The following is a 24,631-nucleotide window of genomic DNA, read 5'->3' as shown; positions in this document are numbered from 1 at the left end:
CTCAACGTACAAAGCTATAAACTGTACAGTACTCCTACATACAGTTCCCCTCTCTCCCCACGATTACCCTATATATAACCCTGGTGGCCAAAAATAAAATAAAATAAAATAATGAATCATAGTATGTTTAAAGACTTCTACTCCTGAGAGATCAGAGGCAACACGGCCCCTTTTCCTCATCAGATATGCCCTTGTGCAGTGGGCAATATAATTGTACACCTGTTTTTTTTTTTTTCTTTGTTTTTTTTTTTCCTTTTTTGTTTTCTTTAATTATGAGTCTTATCGATTCCCTTCTCTTTTATTTTCTTCTTATTTTTCCTTCTTTTGTTTTGCACGTTATTTTTTCTTATTTAGTGATTATCTGGTTATCAGAAGACACTTCAAGTGTTGGACAATAGTATGCAATTTTTGTATATGTTACATACTTCAGTACTGTATATTGCCATTGTATATACAAGATTATTGTACTACCCGATTCTTTCTACAATAAACTTGAACTGTTTAAAAAAAAAAAAAATGTTATCTTGCCTTCTTTAAACAGAAGGGGCATACAGAGATGGTTTGCGTATTCAGGAGTGATACATCATGGGAAACCACAGTTTCTCACTTAAAGAGGCACTGTAAGGAGGAAATGAACTCACCACTACTTTGAAGCTGATGGCAGGTTTGTCAGGGAAAGCCCAGGTCTTAGAGGGGAAAAGTCCTGCAGCCAATGGAAATCTAGTGAATATGGTAAAACCCCCCACTCCCTAAAATTCGACCTATGCACAACCTTGTGGGTAATGACATTTCATGCAGTTCATTTATGATTTGCATATGCTGATATTAAAGGCTTGATATCTCAGCACACAGCTCCACTGGTTTACAAGATATCTTTGATATACCCTAAATTTAGGAACCAGTGGGACTGGAGGGCCCTCAAAATTTGGAGAGTGTAGGAGCTATGAGTGCTGGGATATCTTGACTTTGATATCAGTAGCATAATATAATACACAGGAGGATCAGACACAGCTCCAACATAGCAACCTAGTGGAGAGCAGAGAAATGGCAGCAGGAGCACGGGATCAGGCACAACCCATATGTAGCAGTCTAGTGGAGATCAGAGAAATAGCAGAAAATAACAGTATTAGGAGCAGTCTGTTTCATGCTGAAATTCCTGGCAATATTTTTTCCATGATTGTGTTTGCAATTCTTATTTAGGGAACGGTAATTACTCCATGAACGAGAATTGCAAACAAAATTGTGGCAAACTAGCTGTGATTCTGCAGTGATTTTCAGTGTGAAACAGGTCCCTAAGCTAAATGGATAAACTTGGGTATCTATATAAGGAAAAAAGGACGTGTCTTCAACTAAAGGAATAAAAGAAAACCTAGCCCAGCGCGTGAGAAGTAAACATGATTCCTCTCATGCTACACAAGGCACTATTTTCATATGACACTGACAGGGTGAGATGTTTTATTTTTCTCTCTTTTGCTTATCTCCTCTTATTCTCCTCATAACACGCTCTTTTTCCTTTGTTTTGTAAAAAAAACCCTTCTCCTTACAGTTCCTCTTTAAAGCTGAATTATTGCAAATACCTCCCGTTTTAAGAAGGCACAATTACATTTAGTTCTTCCAGTGAATGTGGTTCATGTCTGTCTCTAAGCTGAGCACACTAAAAATGAAGTGAAGAACTGTGAATGGGTCTTATGTACAGTATGTACATCAGCCACAATGATCTGCTAATTGTCAGGGTTTTAGGAGTCATCCTGCATGCAAAGGTAGAACATATTGTTAAATTACCTGCAAATGAAAATGCTTTCCACATAATAAAAAAAACTGAATGTTTTGATGTGGTTTCAAGTTCATGCAAATGATTTTGCTCATAACTAACCATATGCCACTTATAAACAACAGAGTTTGGGGGGGAAAGTACACTTAAGCTTCCTCAGTATTTCATGACATGAAAGATTAATGATTGCTTTAGCAGTACAAGAAGTTGATGGACGGTAATGTCTTTCCAGAAGTCGCCTAAATTCTTAGATCTACCATGGACGGCATCGTCATAGTCTTCTTCTTAGCTTTTACTTAGCACTTATTTTCAATCGGTAAACTAAATATTTAGCAAGTAAATACAGTTTAAAACCACATTCCCACCATATGGTTTCCCGCTGGAGACTTCACGGAAAGTTGAACCGACTAATGTCCCGTGAACTTCCGTTCAAGTCATAAAAAGATGCTAATTTGCAGCATCCCCTTACTTTTAAGATGTTTTTATACTTGCCTTTCATGACTGTAATAATGCATGATATAGATTGTGCGTTGCGCAATTTAATTTACTGTGCCAGATGACAGTGAGATGGGAATCCTGCACCTTGTAAAAAAAACAGCAGCGATTTTTTGTCTTTTATTCCACTACTTCTTCCTTCTACTCAACAATAAACATAAAATACACCACAGAGATTACACTCTCAGTAGAAGATAATATAAAAGTCAAAATTAAAGCTTTTCAGTGTTTTCTTTAGGAAAAAAAAGCAGCTGGTTATTGCAATTCCGTTGCTTCAAAGGGTTTTAGATGAAAGTCCTCTTTTTTTTATTTTGACTTCAACATTCCAAAATGACATAAACCTCTTTGCACAATAGGACAGCTGATCTTTTTTTTTCCTTCTCATCACTGTAATTAAAATGTTAACATGAAGGAGCTAGATAGTAAGCAGTCTCTCAGCATCAGCACAAAGACTCCATTGTGAAACAACATGGGGTTGTTTTCTGCTATGCTTTGTGCAAAACCGTGATTTCTGAATGGCAGGTGAGGTACACTGACATAGTGCAGCATGCCGTACATATTGGGTTCATTCAACAATGCAAGGCAAAAAGCTGGAGTATAACATGCAGAAAGGCAGCAACCAGTCAGGATTTGAGATAACCAGAGTCAGCTCACTGATACATTCTGATTATGATGGGTTACTGCACTTTGATCTTTACTATTCTGAATAATTACATTTGTGCATCACTGTAGAACAGAGAGGAGCAGCTGGCATGTTTGTAGAATGAGTAAGGCAGCAAAATCCACATTATGATTGAAGTTATATCAAAACAAAATGTTGTCAACCTCTCTTTGATTTCATTTCAGTCGAAACACTGCTAAGGAAACGTCAAGATGCAAAAAATGCAAGAGGCCATTCTTCACTCGTTCCTGTGACAATATTAGCTATGCTGGCTTAAGAGTCTGGTGTGCTTTAAAGGCAGCTATTAGCTGACAGCTGTTTACCTATTTCATGTCTTGTACCATCACCTCAGCCAGGTCCTATCTAACTACTTTCTAGTTGTGTGGGTCACACCATGATCCATCATAATGTTACTAGACAATAGAAAAAGACTACAAAGACTAAGACAATAATTCCAGGTGAGGCAGGACCTCCCCTGGTCTGTTTTGTGCTTTCTTAAAGGGAAGGTTCAGGTGAAGCCAAAAAAAAAAATCCACTTACCTGGGGCTTCCTCCAGCCTGTGGCAGGCAGGAGGTGCCCTCGTCGCCGCTCCAGAGGCTTCCGGTCGTCTCCGGTGGCCGACCCGACCTGGCCAGGCCCGGCTGCCAGGTCGGGCTCTTCTGCGCTCCATTCTGCGCCTCACGGGGGCGCGCTGACATCATTGGACGTCCTCCGGGCTGTACTGCACAGGCGCAGTAGTTCTGCGCGTGCGCAGTACAGCCCGGAGGACGTCCGATGACGTCAGCGCGCCCGCGTGGGACGAAGAAGAGCCCGTCGTTGGAGCGCAGAAGAGCCCGACCTGGCAGCCAGCCTGGCCAGGTCGGGTCGGCCACCGGGAGCCTGCGGATCGGCGGCGAGGGCACCTCCTGCCTGCCACAGGCTGGAGGAAGCGCCAGGTAAGTGGATATGGATTTTTAATTTTTTTTTTCAGACTCCCTGAACCTTCCCTTTAACTATTATTTTTTTATTCGTCAACACACTTATCACTCAATGTGAAATACTTGGCTGTGTCACATTTAGTAGTAATAACCACAATCACAAGGGGTGAATCTTTGGCAATATATATGTATTATTGCTTTAAAGAATACCTGTTACCAAATTTTGTATTCTACAATGACCACAGTGGTATGTGCCTTGAAAGCTGACATACCTATCTGCACGGTCAGTGTGATTGTGCAGCTGCTGTATGCCACCAATAAAACCATCAACATTTAAAGATGGGGTTTATGTTCCTAAATGCTGAATTCGACTTTCGAGCGAAAATACCACCGAACATCATTTTGTAATAAGTTTGTGATTTTTTTTGCATTTTTCATGAATTTTCATGCTAAAACAAAAAATTATTTCGCATTTTCTAAAATAAATCAATCTTTTTTCACGAAAATGCCATTTTTGAAGCAAAAAAGTACTTTGGTGAAAATTCACAAGCAACACTAGTGGTAAACCCTGATCCTTTGGGTGGCTCTCTTCCACAGCTTTATCTGTGGCTCTCTTCCACAGCTTTAAGCTCCCGGCCTTATCCACCCTCTTGCTGCCTATCTCCGCCCTCTCCTGTATAACTCTGCCCACTCTGTGTGCTCCTGTGTGTGGCTGGCTCAGTGCAGAGCATGAGATGGGACATGCTGAAGTGGGACACTAGGCAATACATATGAATAAACTATGTATATGTTTAGTGTGACCTCCTGACCTTATTGCTTTTGCCGCTCCCTGCTGATGTTTTCATGTTTTGTTTTGTTTTTCATTTATAAATCATCTCTTTTTATGGCCAATATGGCCGTGACTCTGGAAGTAACTCAGTCACAATGAAATTATACATATGTTTATTTATATGTATATGATAAGTTACAGTTGTCCTTTAAATCATCCACATTGGAGGATCTTTGACCATGGCTTGTTCATTTAAAATTCTTTCACAACATCTCAAGTCTGGGGTTTGGCTAGATCACTCCAAAACTTTTGTTTTGTTTTTTATCAGTCACTCCAGCACGGGCTTGTTCTTGTTTTATGTATAGTTGCCCAGCTGCATAACCCAGTTATAAATGAGGTTCGGGTCAGGGACTGATAACTAGATAATTTTCTTTAAATTGTTTTGAAACAGAGCTAAATACATTTACCTTCAATAATGGCAAGTCACCTAGACCATGATGTAGAAATATATCCTATACCGTCATACTAGAACCACAATGTGTGACTGTGAGTATGATATTTTTTATTGTACTTACCTGTATTAGCTTAATGGCAGATGTTATGAGACCTATCTTCCATAAAATTGCACTATTACATCTTAAATCCACATAAAATGATCATCAAATTGTTAGATCCGTTTTTTTTATCTTCCTTTTATTTAGCACTGTTTCACCCATACTTATAAGCATACTTTTAACTAGTGTATTTCTAATGATGCTATAATGAAAAATAAGATTAACTGAGCTGAAAGAAGCCTTCAGTTTAAAGGCCTATACACATGACAGTCTCAATCGATAATCGTGTTTAGGGCAGCCGATGACCCCCAACACATGAGTGATCCGCCAGGTGGATCTACTCACCCCCAGCGATTCTGATCCTCTGCTGATCCCATTGTTTGCAACTCTACCCTGCCTGCCGCAGAAATTACACATGTCCCTCCGTCGTCCCCCCACATAGCAACATAGCGCATCATCAGCTACACAGCTGACATGCATGTCTGCAGCCCAGCCCAGTGATGGTCACCTAAGGGGATCAGATCCATCCTGATATTTGAAAGGCAACATCCATCAAAGGTGTGTATGTGTATGTGTATGTGTATGTGTATGCACCATAACTCAGATCTTCTGTGGCTTCCTAGAAGAATGTCTTATACGGTGTGAGAGTAATGTTGCTAGGACAGACACTCCTTAATAGATTTACCAGTGCCTTAAAGCAAATCTGTGGGTAAAAATAAAGAGTATATGAAATAATAAATTGTATGTGTAGTACAGATAACAATTAAAGTCTCATGTTGTTTTCCAGTACTGGAAGAGTTAAAACACTTGACTTGAGTTGTTATCTATGCAAGAGGGCTTCTCTGAGCTTAGACCTAGCTGCTGGAGCACTTGAAAATGGCCTGCGTGCCGAAACATTGTGCTGTTTTGTGGCTATGACACAACTGATAAATTATGCTTTAACTGCCAAAACCAGGTAGAGACCCAGTCGCTTTCTTCTTTTGCAGTGAATTTCACACCTTAGGGGATGGAGGTGAAAACTGGTTGACTACCAGGTATGCATTTTCTGTACTAGTTTTCTGTACTGTTGCACAGGGCTTGTGAGCATAGAGTAATTTATTCAATATATCCTGGTACTTTTAGCTTACTATACCAGAAACTCTTGATATTGTCTATATTCTTCTTTCCAAAAATGTCACAAAATCCTGTTGTGTACCATAGTCAAAAGATTTCATACTGCACATATTCAAAGAAGAAAAAAGGTTTAGTGTATTCACAATATTCTTAGGGTAAAATATTATCCTTGCATACAATATATGTGCACCAGTGAGAGAATGCTAAAAGCAACATGATAAATGGCTTTAGAATGTTTCATTATAGATCTAATTCAATACACCCTGCTTCTTAATGGCACTAATATTTTTCTTGTGACAGCAAGAAGACCAACCCTGAGCTTTAATGAACTATTAAAGAACTGATAGGAATTACAGTATATATGGATATTCTATATTTGTGCCCATCTGAGCACAATAAAAGATTGAAGAGAATCTGCTGGTTAACAGAAGAAGTGTTAAGAATATATGGTATGGCAATGACTAAAGTAAAATGAGGTCACAGAAAGGACTAAGAAGCAAGAGCTTTGATATACAGAGAACACCAACATATTATAGGGCAGATCAACTGTTCGGGTGTTTGGGCACAGCACAGATCAGAGCAGGCCTGCTTAGTAGAAAAATAAATAAGTGCATTACTCAAGATAACTGCACGATAACAAACTGGCGGTTCAGCTGGTGATGTTATCATCTTATAACTGCACAAATATGGAGTACAGACAGCTGTCAGATAGAAAGAGGGGAATGAGCTGTTGGTTAAGTCCATAGATGGAACCTCAGCTGACAAAGTGACTTGTCAGAGCTGAGTACAGCATATTAGTGACAGATTCCAACAATACCGAGGTAGTAATACTGCATAGTGTGTGGCCTTACTTCTAGACAGTTGAAAAGTGATGCACTGTAGTGGCACTTTACATGCAGAAGGGTTTCACAAGCAGTGGTAAGGTTTAAAAGAGGCCTGTACTTTAATGCATATATCACATAGCATCATTCTGAATACAACGTATGCTTACTAGACTATGTCATCAGGGGTGTAGCAATAGCAATAGCAGCCAGAGCAACTGCTATGGGGCCCTGGAGAGGAGGAGGAGAGGAGGAGACCCAGCTGGTACTCAATGTGTTCACTTTGTTTCTCCACCCTCTGACTTTGTCTCAGTGCTCATGGACTATACACAGTGTACATTGCATGGACATGGAAATTGTCTGGTCAACACATATCCATAGGTTAGGGGCAGGTGGCATTGCTCAAGAGTGCCTAGATCTGATGGCCCCATAAAAATTTTGCTATGCAGTCCCATGGTCTCCAGCTACACCACTGTATGTCATAACATTATGTTTCTACTACAAGCACATCTGATTGTGGAGGAGTCCATGGTGGAGATTGTGGGATGTCTGTATGGACTGCTGACTGTCAGTGATGAGCAAAAATACCAATATTCTTTTCATATTCATTTTACCAAAAATAATGTAAAATTAGATTTTCTAGCAAAAATTCCATCAAAATTTTGTTGTCCTGCTTTTCATGATTTTTTGCAGTAAAAATATTGATCTTTTGCGTATTCGCAAAAAAATGCGAAAACACAAAACGACAAGCCTATTTTTCACAAAAGTTTCTCAAAATCGAAAATAGCATTTTTAATGTGAAGATTACTTTGGCGAAAATTAGTAAGCAACACTGCTGACTGTCTTTAAAGAGACACTGAAGCGAAAAAAAATATATGATATAATGAATTGGTTGTGTACTATGAATAATTACTAGAAGATTAGCGCAAAGAAGATATTCTCATATTTTTATTTTCAGGTATATAGTGTATTTTCTAACATTGCATCATTCTCTAATATGTGCAGATTACACAACGCTCTGCATTCAAAATGATTCTTTCAGAGCAGTCTGTGAACTAATGACCTCTCCTCTGGCAGATAAAAAGAAAACTGTTCACTTACAGTTGAGATAATAAAAGTCAGAAGACAGCCCTCTCCACGACTTTGAAAGTCATAGAGATTAATGGCTTTTTTGCATAGAGATAACAACTGGAGTTTCTTAACTCTTCCTGTACTGGAAACAATTACACTGATGTATCTTATCTTAATGTTTTATTTCTTAGCTGTGCTACACATACAAATCATAATATCATACATTTTTTTTCACTTCAGTGTCTCTTTAAAGCAGTCACAAATTAACATGTCAGATGTTGATAGTCTACTGTCTATGTAGCTTTAGGCAAAGACAATATGTGTTTTGTGTCGGGATATTTCAAATGTTAAGCTGCACATCTGTGTAGTCATCCTCTGGTCTTCTTGGGTACTACTTTCTCAGGCAGAACAGGCAGTTACCTCCTTGATTTGATACAGGCAGACAAGGGAATCAGGTGGTGACTTAATATAAGACAGAATTGGACATTTGGGAGAGGAAAGGTATCTATCAGTTTAGGTGGTGACTTGATATAAGACAGGATGGGAAATTTGATAGAGGAAGGTTATCTATCATTTAAGGAAAACAGATGCTGTGTGGGTGGGAGGTACATGAAAGGATTACATACGTAAAGCTGGTAAACTAATAAGCGGTACCAAGTAGGTTACCAGCTGGGGGTGCTTAAAAAGAAAATAAAAAAATATATACCCATATAATAAAATGTAAAATAGAGGAATGCTACTCAGGATTCCCTTTTTAGCAACATTCTGACAGATGTCAATTTTTTTGTTTCGATTTCAAGAAATCAGGTGTGAAGCAGAAATCTTTCACTTCGCTCAACACTATTTGGAAGCAAAGCAGTAGGTGGCAACTGTACTCTGGTGACAAATGACAAACATTCAGCTGTAAAATTACTTCTTAGGCTGTGACCAGAGGTCATATTGTCTCTCATTTGCCAGTCTTAATGGTAGCCTCTGGAGATCTGTCTACCGTGTTAACAAATACCTCACAGTGTGGAGCTCAGGAGGCGTAAGCCCTGCTTCTCTGTAATGTAACATGTTTGTTCGGTAATTCATCAAACATAATGTGAACCCGATGACCGTATTTTATTACTGCTAGTTGTTTGGAAATTTTTTTCTTTTATCTTTTTTTTTGAAGAATATATCACAGGGAGATGATGAGCCGTTATTATACATTTTTTTCTTTTCTTTTTTTTTTTTTTTTTTTTGCTCTACTCATTTTGCCAGTGATTTTTGCCTCTAAGCAAATAACCAGCGTTATAGGATGATTAAACTGGCTAATGGAACGAGTCCCATAGTGGCATCTTATTGAGATGAGCTGCAGGGCAAGACCAAGTGTTTAACACTTCTACATTCACAGAGCTGAAGCTGACAGTGCTTGCATTACTCCGCTTCCCTGGCGTTACCCTATATTGTTAATAACTTGTCGTAATGAATGTAAAATACAAATAGCATATTAAAAAAAATAAATTAAGCATGACATAACCTAAGCCTAAAGCAGCACAGAACATCTTCTGCAAGTCGGTTTGTGTTATATGTTTCATTTATATTAACCTATATAGGTTAGCAGATGGCAGTGACATGCAACAGAAAATTAGTACAACAATTTCCTTCATCGTGAACATGATCAAACTCAGCGTTGAAATAAAATGAAACTGCTCTTTTTTGTTACCAAAGTTGGAGAGAAATCGAGAGCCCAATATGGTGTAGTATGTCAAAATTGATTGGATAAATGAAACAGTGAGATGGTAATACTCACAAACACGGGTTACCACCTAGGTAACCACTCATTAGGCAGGTGAGGAGATTAGACCTGTCCTCACTCAGGATTAAGAAGTCGCTCTCTGTAGATAGGAAGAAAGGGGGTAGATCACCCCTCCACCTGGGGTGGACTCAAATATATTGGTAGGTGAACAGAGGCGCCAGAAGGATAAAAGTACATAAAAATTTTAAAAAATTGCTGGGAGGAAGTGGTGGACTCGCCTCCGTTAAAGCAGATACCAAGGACTGTAAATATATAGATATACACATTTATTGAAAATACCCCAAAGATGCAACGCGTTTCGCGGGCTCAGCCCACTTCTTCAGGCAATAGGCAGGGGATAATCAACAGCAATTCAGTTGTAGCAAGCAGAGCACCTGCCAATTTTGATTGGTCAATCACTGGCTGGTTTTTCCACCTACATGTAGTATGAGGGCCCACAGACTTTGAATACTATGAACAGATTGCGTTGGTAAGCTCTCATGCTGCATGGTAAAATGATCCAGTTATTGGCCAGTCAAAACTGGATGTGCATACCAGGCTTTACCCTGCCACATATGTAAGGATAGCTGTGGAACAGTGCACAACTAAGGGTCCCAAACACTCTATTTATATGGGGCCCCAAAACCTACCAAAGACAGCTGCAGTGTCAGAGAGGTGTATCCAGAGTAAGAAAACTGTTTGATTAGGATTGCCTCTATGCACTGCACATATACAGTAGAGGTGTTCATTACCAGTATAGCACCATAAAAAGCTAATACAATGGATAAGCGAGGGTCCCTAGTGGGCCCCTCTGGCCCAGGGGCCACAGTGCAGTCACAACCTTGTTACAATGTATATGGGTATAGCACTCAAATAGAACAGTCTCTCGTACAGTCAGTAGTATCTAGCTTGCACTTGGGGGCGGAGCTACGGAGCGGCGCTGCGTGTGACGTCCTCGGACGCGGTGGACGTGGGACACACCCTACAAGCTTACACGAGTGACTCTATTGCAGGGGAAGGGTCAGGGCGGCTAATACAATAGGCTGACATGCTTTCCAGAGCCGTGCGCCTCCCCATATTGTATACCTGCTCGTAGATTCTTTAGTGGACTATTTTTAATGTTTATTGTACAACCTTTTATGCGTCTTTCTTTGGATCTTTTAAAAAATTTTTAATAAAAGTAGGAATCCTTTTTTGCACACTTACGCTATGTGAAGCGTCTCTTTTTTTTAGGTGAACACTAACTGGAATACAAGTGCCCAGCAGAGGTTGCCGAGGTGGCTGAGGGGTGGCTTACACCCCTATCGTGCTGACGGGCCCACTCTGGCCAGCTGATCTGGTGAGTCCATTCATACCGGGAGGAGTGGTGTTTGACACACTCCCCTTATTGTGAACCAAGTGCAAGCTGGATACTACTGACTGTACGAGAGACTGTTCTATTTGAGCGCTATACCCATATACATTACAACCTATGCTCGGCTTTTCACAGAAAGCAGGGAGTGCTCCACCTGTTGACATTGGTGTTTGTTCAGTCCTACAATTTCTATTCTTTCTGGTTATTATTAGCACATCTATACTACATATGACATATATGTTGTGCTACCGTTTATGATTAGTGAGCGCTATTATATGTTTTGCTATTCCCTTGTTGTTACGCCACAGCAGTGGACTGTGGTGCAGGGAATAAAGGACTGTACGGAGCTGTAGTGCAGAGTCTACTATTATATTGTCTGGAACTAGGTGATCACAGCAGCCAGTATGTGGCACAAGGGAGTGCCATGCCAGCGGCCACACTAAGGTGGCACTGATTTAATCCTGTGGAAAATGTACAGCTGCTTTCTACAACACTTATCATCCTACAAGAACAATGTACAGCAATAACGAATTGACCACCAAGAAGGGAATTAGAATGTATTGCTACTTGCGTAAAATTACTGCAATGAGTCACTGCTGGGTAGGAATAATCAATGAGATGGAAATAATTCCAGGTTGATGAAGAACTATACAAATGTCTCATGCAAATTTGCTCAGCTTGAAAATGGGCTGATCAAATGCTGCTGCTCAGCAAGCATTACAGAATTTACAGGTAGCGTGAATGGACATGAAGGTATTGCTCTCAGGAAAAAGAGATGGGAAGTACCTGCACACTGAGGCCTTTAAAGCTTGCTCTCGGGTATGGACCATAGTTTGCACATTTGTTTACTACCGCTAGTATGCTTTTTTTCTATTTAGCCTAAATATCAATCATCTCCCTCCTTAGTATAGAAGGAGTTTTAGCTTCCTCTGCTGCATCCTTTTCCATAATTATGCTAGGTCTGCAGAAGTGAATCCGCTACCGGCATTGCTTTGGGCAAATGGAGAAATAAACTAAACACATTACATTATTAACAAGAAGCCATCAGTGTTTAAACAGTCTTGCAGACAAGTAGCATGTTCAAGGTTAGATTCTAGTACTATGAAGCAACCATTTTAATTCAAACCCTATACTATTGTTATTGTTGTCTATTTCTAGGATAAGCAATGTGTATAGAAACAATTAAAGAAGGGATTAAAAAGACTAATGAGTTGTAGAGTCCTGCAGAGAGAAGACTCTATCAAACCCCTCCGGGATTTAATGAGCCATTGCACAATCTATACCCAAGCCTGTCCTCTGAATTACAGATAGCCATCACTCACATTGATTGGAACTATGCAGAATAGTCATGTCAATTGTTTATACAACTCTTACACATCTCATACATTTTTTCCCCATAAGCATCCATCTGTCTTTGGTCTTGCAACATAATCTTGAAAATACTCACATTTCAAATGCTTGCTGGTCGATATTATAGTCATGTTTTATATATAGTTTTTAGGTGTGCCCTATAGTGGTGACATCATGTTAAACGGTATGGTCAAAATATACTTAAAAGGAATCTCAAGCAACATGCGACATGATGAGATAAATATACTAACATAAATCCAGCCCTACTAGGAAATTATGGGCTTGATTAATCAAGCTGCACTGCTAAAGCAGCGCAGCTTAATGTTCTGTAGTGCACTCCATGCCCGCCTTACATAGCAGTGCTCATGTAAGCAGAGTGTCTTCCTTAGTTACGCGCATGCTAGCCTCCATAGTCTTCTAACGTCAGGTTCCATTTACAGCTAATGCTGATATTAGATAGTAGACAACTTTGGAAAACATCAATCTTTTCAGCCCAACCAGCAACTTCTGTACCAACTTACAAACTGAATTCAATCAAGAGTATGTTTATTTTTCTACAGGCAGGGGAGAAGGAGGAGAGGAGGAGACACCATTGTAGCAATAACATAGCAATGGGGCAGGAATAGCCAACTACCCTATTACAGTTCTCTCAGGAAATTCCATCAGAAGAGGGCAGGAAGTGGCAATGCAGACATTGTATTGCCTATTCATAAACAGGATAAGCAGCAGCACCGTGGAATACACATGGCTTGCTGATGAGTGTCAGCTTGGCTGCATGTACAATTCTCCCTTGTGATATTGTTTGACAGACTTACTATACCCTGACGAAGGGACTTTCATGTCCCGAAACGTTGGCGTTTGTCTGCAACAATTAAAACACACATTGTCTGCAACAGTTAAAACACACAGCGTTGCCGCCAAGGCTGATGAAAAACAGTTTGTGGCCTCTGCCACTAGCTGCAATACACTTCAAAAAGGGATTGCAGTTATTTTGCTGATCGCATAAAGCACCACGATTTACATGTAAATCGCAGTGCTCATGGTCCACTAGCGCAATTCTTTTTTTCCCGAATCACAATCGCCACTCAGCATGATTCTTGGCGTGATCCCCCTCCAACCCAGATGGCTTCATGGAGCTGGTGGAAATTTTGAGTTGCACTATCACACTTCCCAGTGGAAAAAGGCCCCAAGGCCTTGCTCACACTATACGCATTTCTGTGCACAGTTTGGCATGGCAATGGTGTGTGATATGCAAGGACATCAGAAGTGCATAGACTGCACTGTCTGAAGTTCTTACTTTATGCGCTGCACAACAGTGCATTGTGATATCCCACTGCTGCATGCATTTCTTTGTAAAACACAGTGCTGCCCCATTTACTGTAGTAAATGGGATCAGCAGTCCAATGCACAGAAAAGCAGATAACTTGAGATTGTATGCGGTGCGTTCTGAACACACAGCTATCTATCTGCATTTGCTAATGTGAGCAATGCCTCAGGCAACATGTTTGTTTAGTGCATTAGGCCTCAGGCAACATCTCTGTTTAGGGCTTTAGTAAAGGACCAATAGTTATTTCGGGGGAAATGTGCAAAATAGAACAGTAGGATAGATATATTAAATACAGGTATCTGTATGTGCTTTTAAAAGTCATATACTGCTTAAAAAAAGAGGGTTAAAAGTCTATAAATACATATAGGCAATGGCATACATGAACAGGGAACCTGAACCACAAAGGCTGAAAACCAATGACATTTCTTATAATGCAAGCTATTGTGTTGGGGAGGACAATTTGAAATGCATTTATGAATTCGGGATCGTGTTATCACCCTGCACTGCATCCCCAACAATGAAACTTTATTGTTGCCACTGGAAACAAAAGAGGACTATTTAAGTATTATATGAATCAGTTCTAAATAGACACAAATGAATAGGAGGAATTAAAGTTAATCTGAATACAATAGGGACATTTCCATGGCGTTGTGCTGAAAGAGAAACAGTAATGCAATGTTTTATTCCATGGAGGAAAATGAAAACTCTGAAAAATCTAATCAAGAGACCCTGACTCCCATTAAAATGAAATATTCATAAATACTAATGATTTAGCAGAAAAGATTTTTAAAGATCGTACGCAACTTTGGATCAGAGCACTTAGAGGGGAATGGCAGCGTTCACCGACATACTGTAAATTATGCTGCAGCTGATGGAGCTGAGATATAAGCAAATTATCTCCACTAGAAACACAAAAGGATAATTACAAATTTATCTAGAAAAATTGTATTATTGCACGTTACTCTGAATATTATAGAGCACTTGCTGTTCCTACACATTAGAAGTTCTCCACAAAAGAAAAGGAAAAATAAGTCTTATTCACTCAACATTTTTTTTAAAGGGTTACTTCAAAAAAAATTCAGTATAAATGATATCATAACTGTACAGCCATTTTATAGCAGCTTGTCATTAAAATGGAAAGAAACGTCATATTAACGGAAATAATGTAACTAAATCCTTGAATAATAAACTACTTATCCTGTTGTTTTTAGTGTTTACTGTCAGATATAAGAGAAATATGATATGAAAAAAAGAAAATAATATTTCTGCTAGTTTCCATTCTTAATGATTCTCTGTGATGCCAAAAGTACCATCACTTCCGTCTCTTTCTTTCTTTTTCTTTTTTTAAACCCAGATTGGTGTAAATGTACTGCTTATTTGCTTATTTTACTGTCCCTCCCACACAGGGGTGAGCTTGGGACGCCTGGCACCTGGGTGCAAGATTTTCTCTGGCGCCTATGGGAGTGGTTAAATTAACCGCGCCCAACCACATAACCACACCCATGTCCTGCCTAATCACACCCACACCTTCCACCTCTTTACGCATGCATGTGATACCCCATTTCTACCCCTCTTCCATGGGCTTGCTCCTGGCTGGCTTTGGCTGCCTGCGAGTCTGCTAGTCTATGGACTGACTCAGGTTGAGAGGCTCTGAGAGTGCGACGCAGTCACACACACTGCGTATTTATGGCTGCCTGCGGCCACCCTACTCTCGCTCGTTGTCGTTGGCTCCTCCCCCCGCCAAGCCCAAGCGTGAGGTGGGCTGCCTGTATCTTTCCAGTTGCGCCGCGCAGCTTACCAGTGTTGCCAACCTTTCACGTTATTTTTTACTGACAAATACCTAAAAATTTACTGACAAAAGATTGTTACTGACAAAATTTCCCCACTAAATGCACATAAGAGACAGCGTTTCACCAGTAAATGCACGTAATGACAGACAGCTTTTCCCCACTAAATGCACATAATAAGAGACCACTTTTCACCAGTAAATGCACATAATAAGAGACCACTTTTCACCAGTAAATGCACATAATAAGAGACCGCTTTTCACCAGTAAATGCACATAATAAGAGACAGCTTTTCACCAGTAAATGCACATAATAAGAGACCACTTTTCACCAGTAAATGCACATAAGAAACCACTTTTCACCAGTAAATGCACATAAGAAACTGCTTTTCACCAGTAAATGCACATAATAAACCACTTTTCACCAGTAAATGCACATAATAAGAACCCGCTTTTCACCAGTAAATGCACATAATAAGAGACAGCTTTTCACCAGCAAATGCACATAAGAGACAGCTTTTCACCAGTAAATGCACATAATGACAAACAGCCAGTGTCCCCAGTATATGTAGCCAGCCTGGACCCCCTTTAGGTGGTAAGTGACAGGGAGCACTTTAGGCAGTGAGTGACAGGGAGCCCTTTAGGCAGTGAGTGACAGGGAGCCTCTTTAGGCAGTGAGTGACAGGGAGCCCCTTTCGGCAGTGAGTGACAGGGACCCCCTTTAGGCAGTGAGTGACAGGGAGCCCCTTTAGGCAGTGAGTGACAGCGAGCCCCTCTAGGCAGTGAGTGAGTGACAGGGAGCCCCTTTAGGTAGTGAGTGAGTGAGTGACAGGGAGCCCCTTTAGGTAGTGAGTGAGTGACAGGGAGCCCCTTTAGGTAGTGAGTGACAGGGAGCCCCTTTAGGTAGTGAGTGACAGGGAGCCCCTTTAGGCAGTGAGTGACAGGGAGCCCCTTTAGGCAGTGAGTGACAGGGAGCCCCTTTAGGCAGTGAGTGACAGGGAGCCCCTTTAGGCAGTGAGTGACAGGGAGCCCCTTTAGGCAGTGAGTGACAGGGAGCCCCTTTAGTTAGTGAGTGAGTGACAGGGAACCCCTTTAGGTAGGTGAGTGAGTGAGTGACAGGGGGGCCCTTTAGGTAGTGAGTGAGTGACAGGGAGCCCCTTTAGGTAGTGAGTGAGTGACAGGGAGCTCCTTTAGGCAGTGAGTGAGTGACAGGGAGCCCCTTTAGGTAGTCAGTAAGTGACAGGGAGCCCCTTTAGGTAGTGAGTAAGTGACAGGGAGCCCCTTTAGGTAGTGAGTGAGTGACAGGGAGCCCCTTTAGGCAGTGAGTGAGTGACAGGGAGCCCCTTTAGGCAGTGAGTGAGTGACAGGGAGCCCCTTTAGGTAGTGAGTGAGTGACAGGGAGCCCCTTTAGGTAGTGAGTGAGTGACAGGGAGCCCCTTTAGGTAGTGAGTGAGTGACAGGGAGCCCCTTTAGGCAGTGAGTGACAGGGAGCCCCTTTAGTTAGTGAGTGAATGACAGGGAACCCCTTTAGGTAGTGAGTGAGTGAGTGAGTGACAGGGAGGCCCTTTAGGTAGTGAGTGAGTGAGTGAGTGACAGGGAGGCCCCCCTCTAGCCGCCGCCGCCGCTCCCCACTTACCTTGCAGTGTCAGACCTCAGGATCAGCATCGACCCGACCAGTAGGAGTGGGCGCCGGACACACCCGCTCTATATGCGGAAGTGATGTCACTTCCGCATATCAGTGCGGTGTGCTAGGTCCTAGCGCCCGCACAATTGGTTGCTGCCTGATCAAGGTCTGAGTGACGCAGCGGCGGCAACGGCGGCTAGAGGGAGGGAGGGAGCCACGGCTAGAGGGGGTGAGCGGCGGCCGGGTGGCGCCTGTCAGAGACAGGCGCCTGGGTGCAATGCACCCACAGCACCCACCCAGGCGCGGCCCTGCTCCCACAACAAATATTACCTGGCTAACAGGCTTACATCACTGTGTACAGATTTCAAAGTGAGTGGGGGAATTCAATTACATTCTAGTCAGTAACCTTATCTGAAATGGGAAGTTTTTGTTATTTGCATTTTGAAATAAGCATGTTACTGTAGCTAAAAAAAGACTTTGCACGACCCCGTTGGCACTGCACAGTTTGGCACAGTTCAGCAAAGGCACACAGACCAGGTTAATATTTTTAGACTTATTTTATTTTTTTAAATACTGTGTTGAAACTTTTGTATGCAGCTACTGTAATTTTTTTGATAGGAAAATTACTGATAACCGTGGCCAGTGCGCAGCTTGGTCACAAAGAATTATCCTCCCCATTTGTCTCATTGGTTCTGCAAAAAGAAGGAAGTCAAATTCATTTTTAATAGCTTTTAGCTATATTTGAAACAGAGGTGATCTAATAGGAATACATTTTCCTTAGCAAGTGGAGCTTTAAGGCAATCACAATTCATACCTGTGTCTTCAAAGAAAAAAGCTTTATCTGCTACTATACAGTAGTTTACTTTGAAAAACAAGTCTATAGGAATATGTTGAAGTGCTGTGTGTTCTAATCCTGCGTCTCTGTATGTTCTTCTGATGAAAAAAAAACTTGGGGGGATCTGACCTGGCATTAGTGTGTGTGTGTGTGTGTGCTGTGCGGGGGGGGGGGGGGGGGGGGGTGCCAGCTCACGCACTGTAGCTTTGCTCCCATTGCACATGTACCAGCATTATAAAACTATTACACAGTGCAGTGTGGTACTGAACCATGGCTTTGATGCTCCGCCAGATTTTATTACTATATCTAACATTGGACCAATATTGGAAAGTGTTAATGGTCTAACATAAAACTGGAAAAGGTTAATATAAAAATCATTTTATAATTGAACTGTGCTAATATGGTCGTTTATGTAATATGGATATTAGCGTATCCTTTTTATTTTATTGCTGGCTTTATTCATTGCATTTTCATCTTTATGTATTTAGTGTCAGGAATGCATATTTAAATGTAAAGGTTGCTTCTGTTATATGCTTTTAAAAGTATATTGATATGAGTGTTTTTATATGGTAGACACTGTATTTGACCTGAGGAAGCAGATTTTCCTGTTTTTTTTGTGTCAAATAAACATGTTTGGCCTTTATATTGTGCCATTATTCAGCTGTGAGTTAAGTCCCAACTCCTCCTCCTTTTGAACTACTTTACATTTTGCTTGGTGTCTCCTATAAGACCAAGGGCTTGATTCACAAAGTAGTGCTAACTTAGTTAGCACGCCCTAAAAGCCCATAGCACGTCAAAAGTAACTTATGGCGCGCTAAGCTTCGCGCGCTAAGTTAGCGTGTGCAAAGTTTAGTGCCACGCGGTGCGTTTCAGAAGCATCCGGTGCGCCGCTTTGCGCGCATCGCGTGGCGCTTACACTTTGCGCACGCTAACTAAAAGCTTTGGCCATGCTAACTACTTAGCACCATATTTAGCATGCCCAAAGCTTTTGGGCTTGCTAACTAAGTTAGCACTGCTTTGTGAATCGAGCCCCGAGTTTGGAAGGTAGTTGGACAGATTGTTGGTACGTGGCCCCTGGCCCCCTCTTCTTTCTCTTTTTGAGTTTTTTTTTTAATAATTTTTATTAAAAGAAAGCTTTGAAACAGGCATACATTGTCACTGTTCAAGCCACACTGCTAGTATTATAATATGAATTTGAATGTAATAAACATCACAATAAAAAAAGTACAATACAACTCACAATGTGAAAAGAGCGGCTACCTTGTATAAGGTTTAACTCTCTTTGTTTTTTTTTCTTTTTTAAACCAAAACAAAAACAAAAATAGTCATTGCTGAATTGTTGGGGCTCATGTGTATAGACAGTCCATATTTATAGAGAAAAAAAAAGAGGCTAGTAAAGTGTCCCAGATAAAACTTGCTATTCCGTAGAAGACCTGGCCCCTATTAGTTACTAGCAACCATACAACATCGACTAAATATATAGAACAGTCTAATATAAAGCATCTCCCTCCCTGGGAGGAGACTGGCTATTAGTGTATAAGACAGCAACAACATTAACAGTATCTAGAATTACGATATACTAATCTTAACAACATTCTCATCGCATCTTGTCCTCTGCAGACAAAAAATATTTTATAGTTCACCCATCCGGTCCACACAGGAAAACTACAGAAGTCTTAAGAATTTGCCTCCAGGAGAAAGGTTACGAATGTATCCCAAGAGTTTCTAAAGGCGGTATATATACCGGAGTACGAAAAGGGGGTCTTAAAATTCCAACATCCAGTAATCCGAAAGTACCGGCAATATGGCAATCTAGTATATTTAAATGGTTCCATAATAGCCAATAAATCAGTTCTAGGAACATAGGTTTTAATAAATGGGGTCCATATTTTAAAGAATTTAGCTGTATTTTTAGATTTGCACTGTTCAGCATTGAATTTGTTAATATACATTAGTTTGCTCATAGTATCTATTAGATCTCTGGAAATTGGAGGAGAGGAGTAAACCTGAGGAGAGGAGTAAACCCATTGTGTTAGAATGCATTTTTTGGCCGATAAGAAAACCAGATGCTCAAGAGGTTTAATTGATATGTCATTATGATTTGTGGAAGGATCTATAATGTGGAAGAGGGCATCCCAAGGGGTATTTTTTCTCTGTACTGATGTCAGATTCAAACACGTCCCGTACTTTAAGCCAGAATTTTTGAATGACTGGGCAAGACCATAATAAATGAAATAGGTCCGGGTAAGGATATGCACACTTAGGGTAAGATGTCAAGTAGTCTACCCTACCTGTGGTTTGTTTGAAGTTGAACGGATAGAACCCTATGTGTATAATTTTCATTTGCATTTCCCTCCAAGTTTCTGCCGTTATTTTCAAGCAGACCTCCACCCACTCCTTCTCTATCGATGAGCCTACTACTTCTACAGTAGTATGTAATATTTTTGCCCAATAAGAAAGGTGCCTAAAAGGAGCAGTTTCAAGTTTGAAAGACCTCAAAATAGTATACAAGTCAGAGATAGACTTTTTCTCGCGTATAGGGCCAATGATTTTATGGAACTTATCATGGGAAGGAAGGGAGGCTCTCGAACCTATGGACAAATTTATGTAGTGTTTTAGATGATAATAAACCATAATTGAATTTAATGGGAGTTTATACTTTCTCTGTAGCATAGGAAAGCTTAACAGACAAGCATTTGAATCCAACACATCAGCAAGAGTTGTTATCCCTTTTTTTCCCATATTCTAGAAATAACTGTGCCCTGCCCACCCGGGAAGTCTGAGGACGACCATAAAGGCATCAAGGGGGAAATATGTCCCGGAAGAAATAAAAATTTACGACATTCTCTGAATGTTAGGCATGTGTCTCGTAACAAGATTTTCTTTTTTATTCTATCGGGAAGTGTAGAGATTTTCGAGTGTAAGATTCCAGCCAAGGACCATGGGGAACATAACTCCTGTTCAAAGTGAGTGTTTGTAAAGAAACTTGTTTGACCCAACCAGTCTCTGGCATGTCTATGAATAGAGACCAAATTATATGCCCTTATGTTTGGAAAATTAGCTCCAGCGGCCTCTCTTGGATTCTGTAAGAGTCTCAATGGTATCCTGCCTCTTTTTCCTTCCATAGAAACACTTTAAAAGCATGAGTTAAAATTTGAACATCTTTATGCCTCAATAACAGTGGCAAAGTCTGAAGCGGGTAAAGCAGTCTACCAAAACTGATCATGTTAATGAGATGGCATTTGCTCAGGAGAGGTAAAGGTAAGTTTTTCCATTGTTCTAACTCAGTGGTTACTTTTGTAATGATAGGGGTGAAGATTTTTTTGAGTTATATACAATCCCTTATTATATATACAGTATTTTAAAAAGTGTGTACACCTCTCACAGTTAATATAGTAAATATTTTAATATATCTTTTCATAGGACAACACTGAAGATATAACACTAAAGTTGTCAGTGCACAGCTTTTATAACAGTGTAAATTTGCTGCCCTATCAAAATAACTCAACACGTAGCCATTAATGTCTAAACCGCTGGTAAATGGCATAGTTTGGGGCTTCACTCTAAATTCATACAAGGGTGTTTGAAAAGAAGCAATACATTAATCTTAGAATCACAAAGTTCATTCTTACCTGGTACTCCTGGAGGTGTTTTCAAATACTTCCCATTGAAATGCTGTATTACCACTTCACATTTTTCAGTAGACTCCATTCTGTATATAAAATAAGAAAATAAAAACACTGGTTTTGAAGATTGTGCATTTTGTGGTGTGATAAAGTATAAGCAAATCAACATTGGTATGTACGTATGCCTGTCTATCTATCTATCTATCTATCTATCTATCTATCTATCTATCTATCTATCTATCTATCTATCTATCTATCTATCTATCCATCTATCCATCTATCCATCTATCTATCTATCTATCTATCTATCTATCTATCTATCTCTCTGTCTGCCTTTCTATCTACATTTCTAACAGTAGAAAAAATGAAAAAAAGCAAAGACCAATTAAAATATTCAGTTATTTGGACTTAAATAATAAAATGTAAAAATATGAATAAGTGATTTTCAAGAAAATATTATTTTATCCTTCATGTTTTGGGCATTTTTTTTTTATTAAAGTCAAAGGAACCCTGGACTGACAGTTCATCTTCAGAGATGATTCAGACATGAGTCTCAATAGATGTTTCCAGAAAACCCATGACAACGTGGATAGCTACACTGGTGACTGTGTGTACTTGGATATGTACGTCTTAAAAAGCTGCGCCTCCTTGTTCACTCATCTCAAAAGTGTACTGTGGGACACCCTGAAATCACAGAAGTGTTCAGCACTGTTTCAACAATAAACACACACTTGTGCCTCCCCAGGGTGGGATATACAAATTTCACTTACTCGCTCCCCATTCATGGTTGCACTCACCCTCCAGGAGCTTGTGTATTTGCGTATAAAATGTATTGAAACAGTGCTGAGCACTATGTACAAACTTGTGTGATTTCAGGGTGTCCCACTGTACTCTTTTTGAAAGACGTCCGGTGCCGGACATGGAGGCACAGCTATTTTAGACATACATTGAAAAATTGGAGTGGTGTAACTATGTTCATGGTTTCGATCTCCTGATATAGGATGGTTACAAAGATTTGTGGAGCGCAATTACTTTTGACTCATTGGTATACTTGGATATGCAACCAATAAATACAACAGTGTGTGTTGTGTTTACCTAGAGCATACATGTCAAACTCCGGCCTGCGGGCCAATTCTGGGCCTCGGAGCCATTTAATTTGGCCTCCTGTGATAATTTGGTCTGCTGTGAGACAGCTCAATAGAAATATTAATTGATTAAGGACTCTTAACAGCTCAAACCATTCCATACATTGATACATAATAAAAATGAAATAAATAAACTGTTTTAAACAAAATGGATAAATAAGTAAATTAACAGCTTGCTAACATTATACCAAATATTTTAAACAGTATTTTATGTAATTTATTTGTCAGAAGATTGTGCTCAAATGTACTGTATTTTATTCCACCACTGTCTATATTTACAATAGATTTTCTAGAAATAATTTGCTGATCTTTTCTGACATTTTGCCAAGAGTAAAACATCAATAAATTTTGTTCTTTTAAGTAAGGAAATAAGAAAATAACTAAACCAATACACCAAAATGACAAAATGCACCTTCACTAGAAAAGCAATTCTGAAAAAAAAATGCCAATTCTAGTTTTTAACTGCCATCTAAGTTCTTTCTAAGCTGGTGGTCATGATGAACTTATTTTACCTGAAAATGTTATGTATAACTAAAATACTACATTGTTCAGTCTATTTATCTGTTATCAAAGAACATTAAAAGAAGGCATATAAAATGATAAGGGTAAAACAGGCTACCTGCAGACATTAAAAGGTAGATACCAGAAACCATATTCAACCCTTTCCCTGCCAAGCACGTACTTGGTACGTTTCGGCAGGGAAGGGCTTTAACTGCCAATAACATACCAGGTATGTTAATTGGCAAATTGTCTCCAGGAAGCAGTGGGAAGGGGGCTAACATTGTTTCTCCCTTCACATGGGCCTTCCTTCTCTGCCTCCCTGCAGAGCTGGAGCAGAGGTCGACTTATAATTACTCACCCGATTGCTCGTTCCATGCTGTGTCCCACGCCAGTAGCCACATCCTCTGTCTCATCTCTACTTCCTGTATGACACCGTGTGGAGCCAACCATCGGGTGAGTAATAGTTCCAGTATTACAGGGGGGCCACAGGAGGGCCCATGTGAAGGGATGGAGGGTGATGTCATCCCCCTCCCAGCAGTGGCCCCTATACCTGCTACCTACACTGGGGGCTCATATACCTCTATAACTACTACCTATGTTGGGGCAACTATACCTGCTACCTATATGTGCTACCTATACTGAGGCCTCCCAGTATAGGTAGCACATATAGGTAGCAGGTATAGTTGCCCCAGCATAGGTAGTAGGTAGGACCTGTATCTACTACTAATATTGGGGCACCTATACCTGCTACCTATACTAGGACACCTATACCTATTGCATATACTGGGGCACCTATTCCTGGCTATCTATACTGGCTGCACATATATCTGGCTACCTTACTGGTGGCACCCATACCTGGCTAGCTATATTGGGGCACCTATACCTTACTACCTGTACTAGGTGCATCTATTCCAGGCTACCTTTACTTGCAGCACCTATATCTGGCTATCTATACTGGCACACCTATTCCAAGCTACCTATACGGCTGCACCTATATCTGGCTACCTGTTCTGGTGCACCTATTGCAAAACAAGAAAAGTGGGATACCAGTACATATCTGGTATCGTTGGATTCAGCAGAATCAGGGCTTTTACAAACATTAACATTTTTGACAGTAAATGTATTTCTTTTAGAAAAAAAAACAACAAC

The 24,631-nt window shown here is 40.4% G+C and overlaps 1 protein-coding gene across 7 annotated transcripts in view; it reads right to left on the bottom strand.

The window, feature by feature from the left end:
- Positions 1–24,631, bottom strand: part of RBMS3 (RNA binding motif single stranded interacting protein 3) — an 876,931-nt gene that overhangs the window by 139,176 nt on the left and 713,124 nt on the right. For all 7 annotated transcript variants that reach the window (XM_068234458.1, XM_068234461.1, XM_068234460.1 and 4 more), the window contains one exon: positions 21,843–21,922. In XM_068234458.1, the coding sequence (XP_068090559.1) occupies positions 21,843–21,922 (80 nt within the window). The remainder of the gene's footprint in view (positions 1–21,842; positions 21,923–24,631) is intronic.

This window comes from Hyperolius riggenbachi, chromosome 5, assembly GCF_040937935.1.
Source record: "Hyperolius riggenbachi isolate aHypRig1 chromosome 5, aHypRig1.pri, whole genome shotgun sequence".
Classification (NCBI taxonomy): Eukaryota; Metazoa; Chordata; class Amphibia; order Anura; family Hyperoliidae; genus Hyperolius; species Hyperolius riggenbachi.
The sequence above is the reverse complement of the archived record's forward strand: the minus strand, read 5'-3'. Positions and strand labels throughout refer to the sequence as shown.